General features: G+C 37.9%; 1 protein-coding gene across 1 annotated transcript in view; it reads right to left on the reverse strand.

Moving 5' to 3' along the window:
* Positions 1-14,028, reverse strand: part of LOC124285022 (homeobox protein Hox-B1-like) — a 34,076-nt gene extending 20,048 nt beyond the window's left edge. The window contains exon 1 of the mRNA XM_046721164.1: positions 13,432-14,028. Within this exon, the coding sequence (XP_046577120.1) occupies positions 13,432-13,978 (547 nt within the window). The 5' untranslated portion in view covers positions 13,979-14,028. The remainder of the gene's footprint in view (positions 1-13,431) is intronic.
* Positions 14,029-14,475: the final 447 nt, after the last annotated feature.

Consider the following 14,475-nt stretch of genomic DNA (forward strand, 5'->3'; position numbering starts at 1 on the left):
CCGTTTGCCTTTATTTAAAACGGTAATAAAGACACGCATTCGTACCCCCCAGAAACAATAAGCAAACTAACCATCACAGTTTGATTTGTGAATCGGATACGTGTTCTGTAGTCTAGACTCGAAACTTCAAATGATTAAACAATGGCTCTACTAACGTTTTTTTGTGCTTAAAAAGTTCATTTTTTCAGTGGTAAAAAACTGTAATAACTCCATTATGTAGCTGGCTTAGGTTGGTGAAGAATTATTTGTCTGCAAATTGAAAAGCATTATCAATCACAGAGACAAAAAATGGAGTTGGGGAATGCCAATGACAACGAATCGGAGTCATGTACCTTCAACTGACTTGACTGTTTCGCTATCCTTTTCACCATCATACACTTACAGTCAATACTGTTACCTACACGAAGACGAACAAGGGTGGTGTAAATCCAGTTTCGCGTTTCGTTAAAAAGAAATGAAAAGAAACACAACATTTTCATTACGTCACTTCGCTAAGAGTAACGTGTCCTTGATTCTACGTGTGACCTTTCACATCTGGGATAAATAAAGTTTAAGATGAATCTTTGAAGTGGGAAGTGTGCGTTTTCAAAATGCAGGAGACTGTGTAAATATGAAAAATAAGTAAACCACTTAGAAATGATGCGGTCATCGAGAACCTATGTTACACAAAATATAACTTCTTGTAGGTGAAATATTTGCGTCGAGTTCTTAATGCAATCAAACTGAAGCTCAGATTATGCGAAATTCATTTCTCAGAATGGTCGACAAATAATACCATCAAACCTGAAAAGATATACGTCTCATATCCGTAGTGTTCAGGTCTAAATCACAGTGTAAAAACAACTTCGAAATATTTTTTAAACTTGGTAAATCGATCAATTTCGTTGATAAAAAAATATTGCGTAAAAAGTGGAATCTCTGCACATATTAAAAGACGTGCTGTGAACCCAGTGGCACTGGCAAAAGTATCAGCTTAACCTATTTTGCTTCAGTTTCAACACAATGGCGAAAGTTTCCACCGAAGAGCGCTCTACCCGACCACCTCAGTTAGTAAATTGATAAATTGTCAAGTTTAATAGCGACCATCAATTTTATTCCTAATAGAAGCACAGTTGCCTGAATGAAAGTTCCATAAGCCTATTTATCATAGTCAGAACGCTGACATCAACTGTCCCAGCATGCTTAATGTAATATTTCAGTTGTGATTGCAACTTGCGAGGAAATTATTTGTTCAGAGAAAGTTTGAGTTGGTGAAATTGCTGAGGTGTCTTGCGACTGTCAATGGATAATAATACTGTTTGTTTTTCTCAAGATATGTTAATTTCTTACCCGGACTATGATATATTAGCTTACTTAGGGATGGGAAAGGACATAATTTCATGTTGCACAACTGATTAGAATGTTAACGAATTTGAAAAAGACAAATCTGTTATTATGATCAAATGCTGTTATTGATTTCTATTAGAAACAGTTCAATTAGAATTTCAAGACAACCCGAATTTTTATCGCTCAATGATAATATGTACGCCAGTCAACCTGATTCATTAAAAGAATGGATTTATGAAATGAATAAATCAGCCCAAAGCTAACCTTATCTGATACTAATCAAAAAGCTGGTTGAATGGGTTCAAGTATACTGACAACCTATTAACGTATGAAACCTTTCCAAATGATGCTCCAGTGATCAAATAACATTATCATCAAAAGAGTCTTACACCCGTATCACAATTAGAGCCAAGCAACACGAGACTAAATTGACCGACAAGCAATCAGAAGATAAATCCGTTTTAATTCCGATCCCAGTTATGCGCCAACCGGAAGCAAGATAGTGTCGGATGCGCAGCGGGAGATGTCATGTTGTCTCTGATTTCATCCAGGCCGTCAGTAAATGACATGTTTTAATTCTCGTTAAAGAATATTCAAAAAGCAATCCCCACCATCAGTGTTCATTAATACAAAAAAGCCAGGACTAGTAGTCGAGATGCCGGTTTTAATTGGTCCGTCGGGGCCACGTCTCGAACGCGTGGACAGACCAGGCCACTGATTAAGGTCATTGCTGCGAAGGCAAGGTAACGGTGGGGCTGCGATCGGATGGAGTCACGCTGTATCAAAAGAATACGATTATTGCTGTAATTATAACAGGCTTATATGAATACAGAAGCTGCGATTGGGACCTTTATGTTCACACATAAAATTATTTACCGACAAATGTCAGCAGATATTGGTTGAGAAAATGCCAATTGGTTTTCAAAATCATGTTCAACACAGTTCCAGATCTACGAAGGTCGAGTTGCCGTTATTTAGACCAAACCACAAGATCCTAGTGTTTGGCACAGACCGTTTGAAATCATACACTTCCATCCAAGAGATGTTCTGGTTGGAACAAAAGGCACCGCTATGAGTAATTGTACAATATCATCCCCCGAGACACCGAGATGGTACATATTGTACCCTTTCCTGATAAAGGGTGCCAAGTTTGATCCACTATGCATATCATACGTGACTGTAACGCTTGACCCTGTTAACACTCAACTGGTGAGATCGGTTCATATAACACTCAAATTGCAATTCAACATGTAGGTCGTTTCAGATAATACAATAATCCCGACCAAACCCCTACCATAAGCCTACAAATATCTGATAAAAGTACAATGCAATGTGCGAATATAAAAATATCACAAGTATTTGTTTATAAATCACTATCAATATGGTGATGAGGTGTTCAGAAGAAACAATCCAGTTAAAAGATGAGGATTTGGACTCAACGGACCACACGTTACCAGCAGAATATGAATCTTGCTTTATCCATGTTTTCTTTGAAAGGCGAGACCGGTGAATAAACCCTTTAGCAGAGATGGAATAAAACTTAAGCGTTCGAGCTGAACGATCAATTAAATATTTATAAAAAGGACCAACATATGTGCATCTTGGCGGTTTCTGAACAAACGAATTCTAAATTATCAATGTACTAGATTATATAGGTTCCAGTCTTATAGCTATGTAAAAGAGCCCGTACTTTGGTTCAGTACCGTGGCAAATGATACTGACTCACAGGAAATTTCTTATTCTTACATGCTAACGGATATACCGAGTTAGAAATAGTCGATGCCATGACCGTTTTTTGGTCAGTCGAAGAGACTGAAATATTCTAATCTAGCAAAGTGGGAATACTTTGGCGTTTTCGCTATGAAGTGAAGAAAAGAACGTGAAGGTTTTGCTGAAATATGGTTCACTTTCTGATAGTATATGAAATAAAAGAATCGATAGCTCGACCTAAATATTTTCTTCAGCCAGTCTTAATTGAACGACAAGTAGCACCGAAGCCTCTCTAGTGGCATGTTCGCGACGTCATTAAAAAGCTACGTCAACACCCCCTCTCCCAGTCGACTCAGAAGAGATGGTTTGAACTTAAAGGTGACGTGTTCAGGCTCAAGGTCAAACCAAGGTCAGACTGGTCCGGAGGTTGCACAGCTGTAGGCGATGGTCCAGGAGCCCGGATCAAGCCCGCTTTGCATGGCGTACAGACGTGGTTGTAATATACACGGCCTGTATCGGACGGCAAGTTTCCGTCGAGTGTCCGGCAATGTTTGTCCAAGCGTCGGCGACGTTGAGAACGAGCGTCGATGGCGATCCCTAGCGTCTTGTCAGGTTACGCGCTCACCGTCGTTTCAGCGGGCGCAGGTGGGATATCATCCTTCTCGCTAGTTTTTGAGAGTTTGGCAGCCCCGTACCGTTACTGGTCACCGATTCAACTCGGTTGTGGTCAGTTACAATGGACTATTGTTTTCGGACAGGTGTAAGCTGACCGTGGTCAACATTTCGAGGTCAAGGTATCATTGCGTGACAGCGTCGTGACGAACATCACCACGAGTATGTATATAATACATATATGTACATAAACAAAGAGTGCATGGCGGATTTCACAGTGTGGTACATTGACATGCAACAAAATAGCACATAAGTAATAAATTTTGAAAACATGAAGAAAAAAGTCTAAAAATTATCAAACGAGATAATCTTCACCTGTACCAAAGCAAACTACAAACTTTAAATGTTGTTTTATGATAACAAGATTTTCGCAAAAAAAATCAAAAGAGTAGAAACGTATAGCTAAAGTGAAAGTTTTGCAGCACATGTCAAAATTAATTTCAGATTTCGTTTAAGTGACATGATACCGTTCCTGACATCCCGACATTCTTGCATATCATTGCGAATTTTAGCTTCACTTTTTCCGTCAGAATACATTTTAAATTACATTAAGCTGAAATGTCGGAAAGATCGGAACATACATTCCTTCATATTTGTTTCCTCGGGCTGGCTCCTACCGCTAGTAATGCATTCCTAATAAGGAAAGCATGTAGATTAAAGTTGACATTAGTTAGCATTGCTGTAATATTCCTCAACTGTGTGCCTCCTGGAATGCTCAAAGTTGAAATGCCGGCGTTTGAATTATTGATAAAGTATTTGAATATAAACGAAGTCATTTCCGTTGGAGGTTCCCTGTAGCAAGCATAAGATTACGAGGAAATTGGGGGATGTTACAATCAAACCGATTGTGAAAGATCAAGACGAATGCTTGAGGGGATTTTTAGAGCCTACTCAAAATATTCAATGTTATTATTGTGAGTTTGATGGAGTGTGTATTTACAATGTACGCCACGATCCATCCAAGAGCTTATTACGTTATAATTTGTCTGGTAAAATTTTATTTTCCCCTGTAATTGCAGTATTTTGGTTTTCAAAATGCTTTTCCATATTTGGCGTTTATGTGAGGATTCTGGAGATGTTTTTGGTACTTTCTAAAATTCGTTATGCGCAAAGATGTTATGACACAGCCGTTCCTTCTCCAGACGTTATAATCCGAACGCCAGTCATGAGTCAACGTCAAGATTTGGTAACGTGTTCACTCGACAGATATTGCACCGAAACATCCGTTTCTTACACCAACACAAACAGCGCTGTCTTTTAACCTTGCTTGCTTGTTAACTAAAATTGCTTGAAACAATTTTGCTAAACGAATATGCTATGCACAGTGTTTTAAACCGTTCAAATGACATTGCAACGTCACATTTCGTTTCTCATACTGCCGACGTCATTTCGAAATTCAAAACAACAAAAATGTACAAAAAACTTGTATAGCATGTAAAGAAGGATATATGACATCAATCTGTTTTAAGTGTTGGCGTAATTCATGCCGTCTTGGCAAGTCCAGATCCCTTTATCTCAATTTATATCGTATTTATATCGTCTGTACCTTAATATATGTCACTAATGCTATGTTTATCTCTGACATAATGATATTTATATCATGATACTTGTCTCTAAATGATAAAGAGTATCCCACCTTGGCAGTGCAAATCGCTCCATCACAATGCTGTCTTGTGTAGGTTGTATGTCCAGAACGAAGTATTGTCTCCTATAGGCTTATATTGTCATTATGGGGTCATACAGGGTTACTATCTGCGGCCCCTGTGATTGACAAATGGCTATATGATAGGTGTCTCTAACGTCCCTGTCTTGATTGCTTCAGAAGGCATTACATATGATATCGGTTACTGGGTTTAGAGGAGGCGTGTGTATTTCACGTACTATTGATACAAACACGTGAGATAGTATCACTGATACATTCCCTTGTGTGTACGTGACACTGTTTTGAGGTAAATGTTATATGGGTTAACTATAGTGCAAATCGAATGTATGAAGCACATGAAAACGTGTCCATGAACTTTACACAAAATGGGTCAATTCCAGTACTCTCATAAAATACTACATCGAATATACAAAAATATCAACTTGTTATAAATTTGTGTTAATATGAAGAAAACGTTTCATCTTTTTGTCACGGAATTTCATTCGGAATTTCTTTTATGTATAATTAGGATGTAAACTTTCTACTTACATTGACAAGCCTGGGTTTCTTGACACGAATAATCCTCTTGTTTTGTTCGAATTAACCAGTCGGAAAGTGTATCCGTTAAGGGCTTCGGTTCTACAATTTTTCAAAATATTTCTCCTAAAAACTCGATCACACGAGGAAGTGCAGTACGTAGGATAGTTCCTAAAGCCTTTGATAACGTCGAGGCTTGGGTGCCGGGCCTCTGCTGTCAGTAGCCTCTGGCGTACCTATATGGCTCGTAAAGTTAAAGTCTGTATGATTCATACAACGATTACCTGAGGGAGAGGTGACGTCTTGCTCTTTGAACACATATCGTGAAATATGGCCACAATCCCACCCTAAGGCTCAGACGCATCGAACATCTGAAGCCTTTTAATTCTAAAAATAATGTGCAAAGAGTCAAAAGTGTTTCGTTCTGTAAAAACAAAGAGAATAATGATTTATTTGATTTATACAACATCTGTTAGTTTGAAGTATTGCATTCTATGAAAAAAATACGTAAAATATGTTTCAGGTACATGAGCTTAATGTGATCGGAGGGTGAGGTGACGATATGAAGTATTTGAATATTAAATATTAACATGTCTAATAATCTCTTAATTATATACATAAAATATGCATTTGTAGTTTATGTGTTACCAACATAAGACATTGTAGTCCTTTTAACCTTACTTGAATATATGCATTAAGTTGGTGGTATTGGCTTCCTTGACAATGTACATACCTGCTTAAGTATCTTTACACGATTTTGAGATTCAGGAGTGGTTAGTAGGGGAGTATTTAAAAAAATCATAAAGACTTCAGCAGTTTCGTTGCATGTGTTAAATGATCCTATTATGGCACAAAGGAGCGAGTATACGCTTCGTTTGTCCATATCAATATCTTCAACCCATGTGTCGTCTCTGGGCCCTCTTGCAGAATACCGTATCACAAACTGACGCTTTTTAAGTTTGTTACATACCTCATAAATCTGAATTGTTCATTTTGTTGTGTCTTTTCTTCTTCTTAGCGGTTAAATGTGTGAAATGATGTATATATTTTGTCTAGATAACGTCTTGGAGACATTTGAAGACGTAAACAAAGGCGCGTTAATTTGCGAGAATTCGTTTCTGGAATAGTGTGCTAATTGCTGACCCTGGTGAAATGAAAAATGAATGTTACTGAGCGACGAATATATTTTTACAGATCTAGTAGAATCTTTTTTTTTTGAGTGTCCATTGTACGTGATCAGTTCTTGTAGAAGGTCAAACCGTAAGAGGGATTTTGCAACTGTCATTTGCGGCATTCAATTTAAACTTTTAATAGCTCAGCATAATATATGCATTGTGTATTTTGTTAAACAGCTTAAACGAAGTGTTCAACAAAACGCTGACTTAACACAATGAACTGTTACTTATGCGAGAACAGTAACACCCTTTTCAATTAATATTCGTGAATTTGTTAAATTATCAATGTGAGTATTTCAAGCGTGTATTTTAAACACATAACGTGTAAATTCGCAAAATTAAAAATTCAATTTCGAATTATGAGGCTTCGATGCTATGTTAATACCCATTTCCCTGGGATGATAAATGACCGCCATTTCTTTCAATCAAATTTCGAAACATCGCGCCAGAATTACAATTGTTCCTTTGAAACCTAAGGTTGGTCGTCTAATAGAAGAGTTAAGGGGTCTTTCGGCACAATATGAAGGCAGCTTTACATTTAACACCGCTGTGTTCACCGGGGACACAGAGGGCCCAACACAACTAATGAGCGCCTATGATGAATGACCGGTGGGTATTTCCCACCTCGAAACACTGGCGAACGGTCACCGAGGCCGTGGCTTGGGATTCGACCTTTAATCCTAAGCTTCACAGCGGTATCTCAGTGTTGATTTATGACTTTAATGGAAAGAGTGAGAAAAATAAAAGATAAATTCCTCGACACAATTTTCTGGTGTTATTCGCCATATTTCGTTGTAGTGTTTCTCGTCCTTTATTGCAAATTGTGGCAAGCGAATATAAAAATATTCTTTTTTTCCTTGATAAACATATATATTGTTTTTTTTTTCCTACATTAGCATAGTTATTGTTTATTCCAAAATAATCACGATTCCTGTATATCTAAACCATTTTGCCTGTTTACTTCTAAAACTAGCAAGACTTACTGCAAATTATTATTTATGTGTTATTATTATGAATGTTATTTTGCTTGTAACTAATAACGTAAGTATTATTCCCTTGTTCTTTTTTATCATGTACAGCACCTCACGGGCCTCAGCAAAAAATGGCACTGAGATTATAACAGTAATTAGACATGTTAGATCACATGTGACTGAAACTTATCACTGGTCTATATACCTAAGAAAACACGACAAAAATAACAATGCTATTTGAGGGTTACATAAAACTTCACACAATGTTTACTTCCCTGAACATATTCACATATGAATTTACCAGTGAGGGCTCATATGTAGATGGAACTAAATCAGGTGAAAAGGTATTTATTGAAGAGGTCAGTGGTTAAATGACAGGTCGGGGATAATACAGGAACTACGAAAGGGGCATAGACAAGCTGTAAGACACATACTAAAATATCGCGAGTGGCCATCTGGCTTAGAGGTCTCAAACAAGTCCCCGCTTAGAACCGGGGTCCTCCTCCTGTTTCAGTAGTGCGATTTCCCAAAAGGGACGATGTCTGCCCTGGTTATAAACGCCATCTTTCACAATTGGGAAAACAGAAAATCGCTCATTTATCTTACGGGGTGACAGGCCACTTTCGCCAAGACATCCACGCAATTTGCAAATCCATATTCCACCATATCCCAAATTTTTGGCGAGGAAACGATAAGAGTACTGATCGAAGGCGAGCACTCTTTAAACCACCGCCCTCACGGTGTTAAAGGGGGAACCTTAGGCTATTTGTCATTACTATCAGCTGAGTATGTGGAAGATGCCGCATCCTTCTTGCTATTAACAAGTTGAAGAATTCTGATTTGTTTCTTCCAAATGCACTGCACTGTCCGGGAAGATACTTTCGGTTAATATCATGAGTCTGACTCTCTATGACAGATAATATGCTGAAAATCAGTACAATGTGTTAAGGTTAACGAGCGAATGGATGACAAGTCGCGTCCATGCATTTGTCATTTACAAGTGTTCATATGAAATAGACGCGTGTCGGTATACACAAACGACAGTCGTGTTAAGTGTACATCCTCACGATTTGGGGTAATTTGAAATGAAACGTTGTCAATTTCAATAACCTAGAAATGTACATGCGTATACCAAATTCTGACCCTTAACACGTGTAAAATGCATGTGGGTAGAACGTAGGGAATCTATAATTATATTATATATATCTATATGTTATCTATTTTGTTTACAATTAAAATAAACAATTATTTTAAGAAACATAGTCATGACTATGACATTTGTGTCATGAAAATAAAGGTCATCCATTGTTAGTTCAAAGAAAATGTATAATTTTATTTCGAAAAAGCAATGCAGTGATCGATCGAAAGTTTGACAGTTCATAAACTTGATCTTCATGGTGTATACCAAATCCGGTCCTTGACAAGGGATAGTGTTGATATGTCAAACACTTGTAACTAGATACGATCGACGTTGAGAAAATACCGTAGGCGACGAGCCAGATATAAGTACGACACCCTACATTGCCACAATAGTCACCCACTATCGCCGCATACAAAAAATACAGAGAAGGCAGGTTTAAGAGATTGTCTTAAGGAAGACTGTGTACTTCACATTTCAATCGAAATTGAACTCACTAGAGATTTTTTTCCTTTCAAGTTAACGGACAATATACTGTGTATATTCACAAACCTGAATATATATTGAAAGTTATAAAGATTCAATTAACATAATCATTAAACGTATCAGATATCCAGTAAGTAAAGTTACAGGGGTAATATGATTAATTTGTATAGCGCGTCAGTTGTCACTGTAACGTCATTTCCATATCGATAGATGTATTAAAATGTGCATGTATGGTGTGGGTGTGAATCATAAACCATAACATGAATTTACAGCGAATTAATTTCCAAATTAAAAAAGGATACATTATGTATGAGGTAAACAATTTGTTCGTATACGCAGGACTAATTTGAAATGAACCAGACTGATAGCAGTACCTCCACTGCATTATAAACTCAGGTGAATAATTGCACAGCGTCTGTGATTTGAAATAGATCATACCAATAAGTGTACTTGGTGTATCGATTTCACGTAATCGATATTCAGAGGAGGTATCGGGTAATCGTTAAAATTGAAACAGTCTGTTATTTAAAGATCGGATTATTTTCCTACCGTACAATACCTGTAAAATCGATGTTGATTTCAAACCTGTCATGTCAGTTTCACACTCACCATAAAAACAAAACTTACATACGCCGTAATATGACACTAAGGTTTCTCGAAAAGCCGAATGTGTGTTTTGAATAACTGTGGTGCTATATTGCATTTTGACTTCATGACTTTTAATTTAAAAGAAATTCATATACTACAGATTGTTCATTGCCATGTGTTTTATTTTCATCCGTTTTAAGGATGATCCAGTTGCTAGGAGACGCTATGAATGTCATCCATGCCTCTAACTAATAAACAGTGATGAAACATTTTGACGATACGATAAATCATCCTGTCGACTAAAGGTGACATATATTTTCATTTTTCCTAATTGTACATGTTGACTGGAGTGACATATGGTTTGTAGATATGATAGATATCTTCCGTGAATATATGTTTGTTTAACAGCTACATGCTGTTTTAACACATATATACTATTTATGAAAGATAATATTTATACTACAATGTACAACAGATACTATTATTGGTCACCTGCATTTGATTTTATTCATCAACAATATTATTATTTTTTTTTTTGGTCTATTGATATTAGTAGTAGTAGTAGTAGTAGTAGTAGTAGTAGTAGTAGTAGTAGTAGTAGAATTTCGTTATCGATATTGTCATATCTATAAGAAGGGTCATTCTCAGTACAACTAATAAATGCCATTCACATCACAGATATATGAGAGAGAGAGAGAGAGAGAGAGAGAGAGAGAGAGAGAGAGAGAGAGAGAGAGAGAGAGAGAGAGAGAGAGAGAGAGAGAGAGAGAGAGAGAGAGAGAGAGAGAGAGAGAGATTATTGGCATTTGTGTGGCTTTCCACCTAAAGATCTGGTTAATTTCAACGTCGGATCTATCACAAACATTGCGATATCACACCGTGGTGCCTTAAATACAACCATTTTGTATTATTTTAATGAGGATGGATTTAACTGTGAAATAATTTCTTTTTCTATATTCACAATACAGACTCAACCGATTAGAATCCATGGCTGCTTTATCAAATGGAGATTACTAACATCATTTTTATTTTATTTTATCCTTACTTCATTTCACAACAAATATATTTGTCAGACTTTCTTTCTTAACAAGATTACAGGGACATCTGTAAAACGTGTAACTCAATGTATATGAAAGAGATGTCTCATGTAGCTATGGCCTCTTTGAGAAATGTATCTTTGTAACAAGATAAACATTGTACTATGTAAATTCATTGGATAGAATTCACTGTATACCTTAAATCGTATGTTAATACTATTCAAAATACCTAGGTATGATAAATGTCCATTAAAGCAAGACATTTTTGTGTTATTTTGATTACTGTAGACAATGAAATATCATTTATAATCTCAGTCCATAATTACACTTGATTAAATATTACAAAATCATGTTCAGAAGACATAGATGCTATCTTCAGCTTGTTTGAACCGATCACCACTAAACACTACCCACAAGGCAAAACGTTATTGCTTATGTACCGTATATTGAAATAAACCCCAATGGTAATCAGCTGCTAGTGAGTGACAAGAAATAGGCACGTGTCAATTTCACCGCCAAATTACCATAATCCTCGTCAAACACGATAAGAACCGACGAGACTAATATTCAGTAAATGGGACTTTTCTATTTAAATGACTTCTCGTGTTGAACGGAAGAGGAAAACTCAGGGAGAAGAGGGTGGAAAAAGAACCCAGTTAGGCGTGGAAAAATAAACAATCAGGCTGTTATCAGGCTGTTAAGAATAATGTACCCGTTCCCAGAAGTAGGGGAAAACTAGGGTAGGAAGATTAGTCTTAGTAGAAGCGCAAACATCTATTAAGCATAGTCTGTTTTTTGATTGTCTGGTTTAAGCCAAAGGTCACTTGCATAGGGGCTTAAACACAGATGAAGGGCTTAACTCCATATTGAATCGTTGAGAAGGGCTGGGTAGCCAAGCAAAATGTAGACAAGATCACTATTCGCACTTGATGAGTTCAGTGGCTGTAGAGGCCAGCTGTGAATATGTTTATGTATGAAATTGACAACGGTCCGTGTAAGTCAATGAACAGGTGTTGGATAGAGCTGTACAATTTTGTAGATTTTTCTATAATGCTTGTTTGACGAATATTGGTTAATGGATAAATATGTAAAATTAATATTAAATCTTCGTGAATAGGTGTACCCTTCGTATTAAACTCTTTATGTTAAAAATGGACATTTGAAAGCGACAGACATCAAGCTGAGGTTAAAACTGAAATGTACTTCAAATGAATCGTTGCGAAGAGCTGGGTAGCAACCATTCACCTGACGAAGGAGCAAGCATACACTCCGAAACGACGTATTATTCACAATAAAGAAGTTGACATCCATAAATCTTGTATTTCTTACTTCAATTGTGTATTTCATGTCTATTGCAAATTTATGAAATGTACATAAATGTGTGTTACTTGTCTATTGTAGATGTATGATACTCAGTCACATGTACATTTCATTTGATCATATATACATTTTGCCAGGCGTTCATCACCTATGTCAATAGGTACAGTCAGGAATGAAATATATACCAATAGTTGTTTTCATAAAATAATTCTGGATTATTAAGCTTTCGTTGGTGTTTTCAAAATACCATACGCTTTAACAATAAAGAAACACATTTCAGACAGAAGCGTTATGAACATATACACAGTGACATGTGCTATTTTCACTGGTTTCATTTTAATAAGCCTCCCTACCCCTAGTCTCGTGCCAGTGTAGACCTTCTACCAAATACTATTATCATGCCGTCTAGGAGATCCTATTGTCCGTGGTCATGCATTTGAGTGGCGGTGCCTTTCATCTTACAGGTGAGATTGTTGAAAAGAAAATTCGATACAGGTAGAATGAGACGGGTGAAAAGATCAGGCACGAGTCAAGCATGGTTTTTGACAAAAGTGTGGAAGCGTTTTCATCAATTAACTCAAGAATAGCGATGTGATTATGGCTTTCAACACATCGCTGGGCGAGAATAATAACACACTAAAACGGCCTCCTAAAGCCTGACGGAACGCATAATCCAGCCCCGTGTAGCAACCGAGCGAGACACTGTCTACTGCAGCCGTTACCCAGGCTATTTCCTGGTTTGACAACGAGAAGGAGTGAACGAGCGTTGATAGAGAGAAGTATTGAACGAACGTTGATAGAGAGAAAGAAAAACGTAATGTTAACTTACCTGGTTTTGTCGGATTTCTTTTAATTGTCATCCAACGAAAGGGCTTCGATTGCATGGCCTGACTTCCGCACTGTTCAGACTTCAAGGGGGAACCCCCAGGTGTGTGGGAAAGGTAAGCGCTGGTTCCCCCCGTGGGGAGGGTGTTCCGAGAAGGGTCAGAGGCACAAGAAAAAGGCGTCCGCACCCCCATGTCCATACATGCTGCCCCGTTACCATTTCCGTTTGGCACATAACATTCATTGACTGTGGGGACAGGCGGGATGTCCCCAACCCCCAATCCGTACCCTCCTGGGTGGCGTGTTGCTCGAGCGATAACGCTGGTAGATACCGGGTAGGAGAGCTGAGGGTTGGTTCCCAAAGCTAGCTCCCCACCCTGAAGACTTCCAAGGGAGGGGTCAGGACCGTAGTACCCCTGACCGGTATCGAGTGATCTGTTATTTATGTTTGCAAATCCGTAAATGCTCGCTGGTATTTCGGAGTTAGGGAAAGTGTTAGCATAGGAATGAGCGTCAAGATTGCACAGAGTGTAGTCGTTATCAGAATTCATAATTTTGTCCTGTTCCGAGCCGTGCCTGTCAATAGGGGTGCTCAAATTAGCTGTCGATGGAGAGATAAATCTGAAATAAATGAAGGTAAATTACGCCTGGAAAATGACAGGATTAGAGGCGCTCGCGAGCCCACGTGACACCCTTCAGCCAATCGGCTTACACCTTCACTGTATAGGATGAAACGGAGCAATGATAGATCGGTCTAGCGACGGGAACATTTTCCAATTTCTCTCTTGTTTTCTCGTCTTAAATGGGCGATTTCTGAGCTAGATTTACGACTTTTACTCCAAAAATACAGCTACAAGTCCGGACGAAAATGTCGACGCTGAACAGGGAGTGCTTTCGTCACTGTTTGTCGCCCTATCGAGACACGTGCGATCTCGAGACTTGATGGACAACGAACGAAGGTATTTGCATGTTAAAAGCTATATTATTCACTCTAGAGTAGCTAAAGTAGATCACTGGCGATAAATATTTTCGACGTTATTAACCACCT

This window comes from Haliotis rubra, unplaced genomic scaffold (genome assembly GCF_003918875.1).
Source record: "Haliotis rubra isolate DU_JTF1 unplaced genomic scaffold, ASM391887v1 Scf35, whole genome shotgun sequence".
Taxonomy (NCBI): Eukaryota; Metazoa; Mollusca; class Gastropoda; order Lepetellida; family Haliotidae; genus Haliotis; species Haliotis rubra.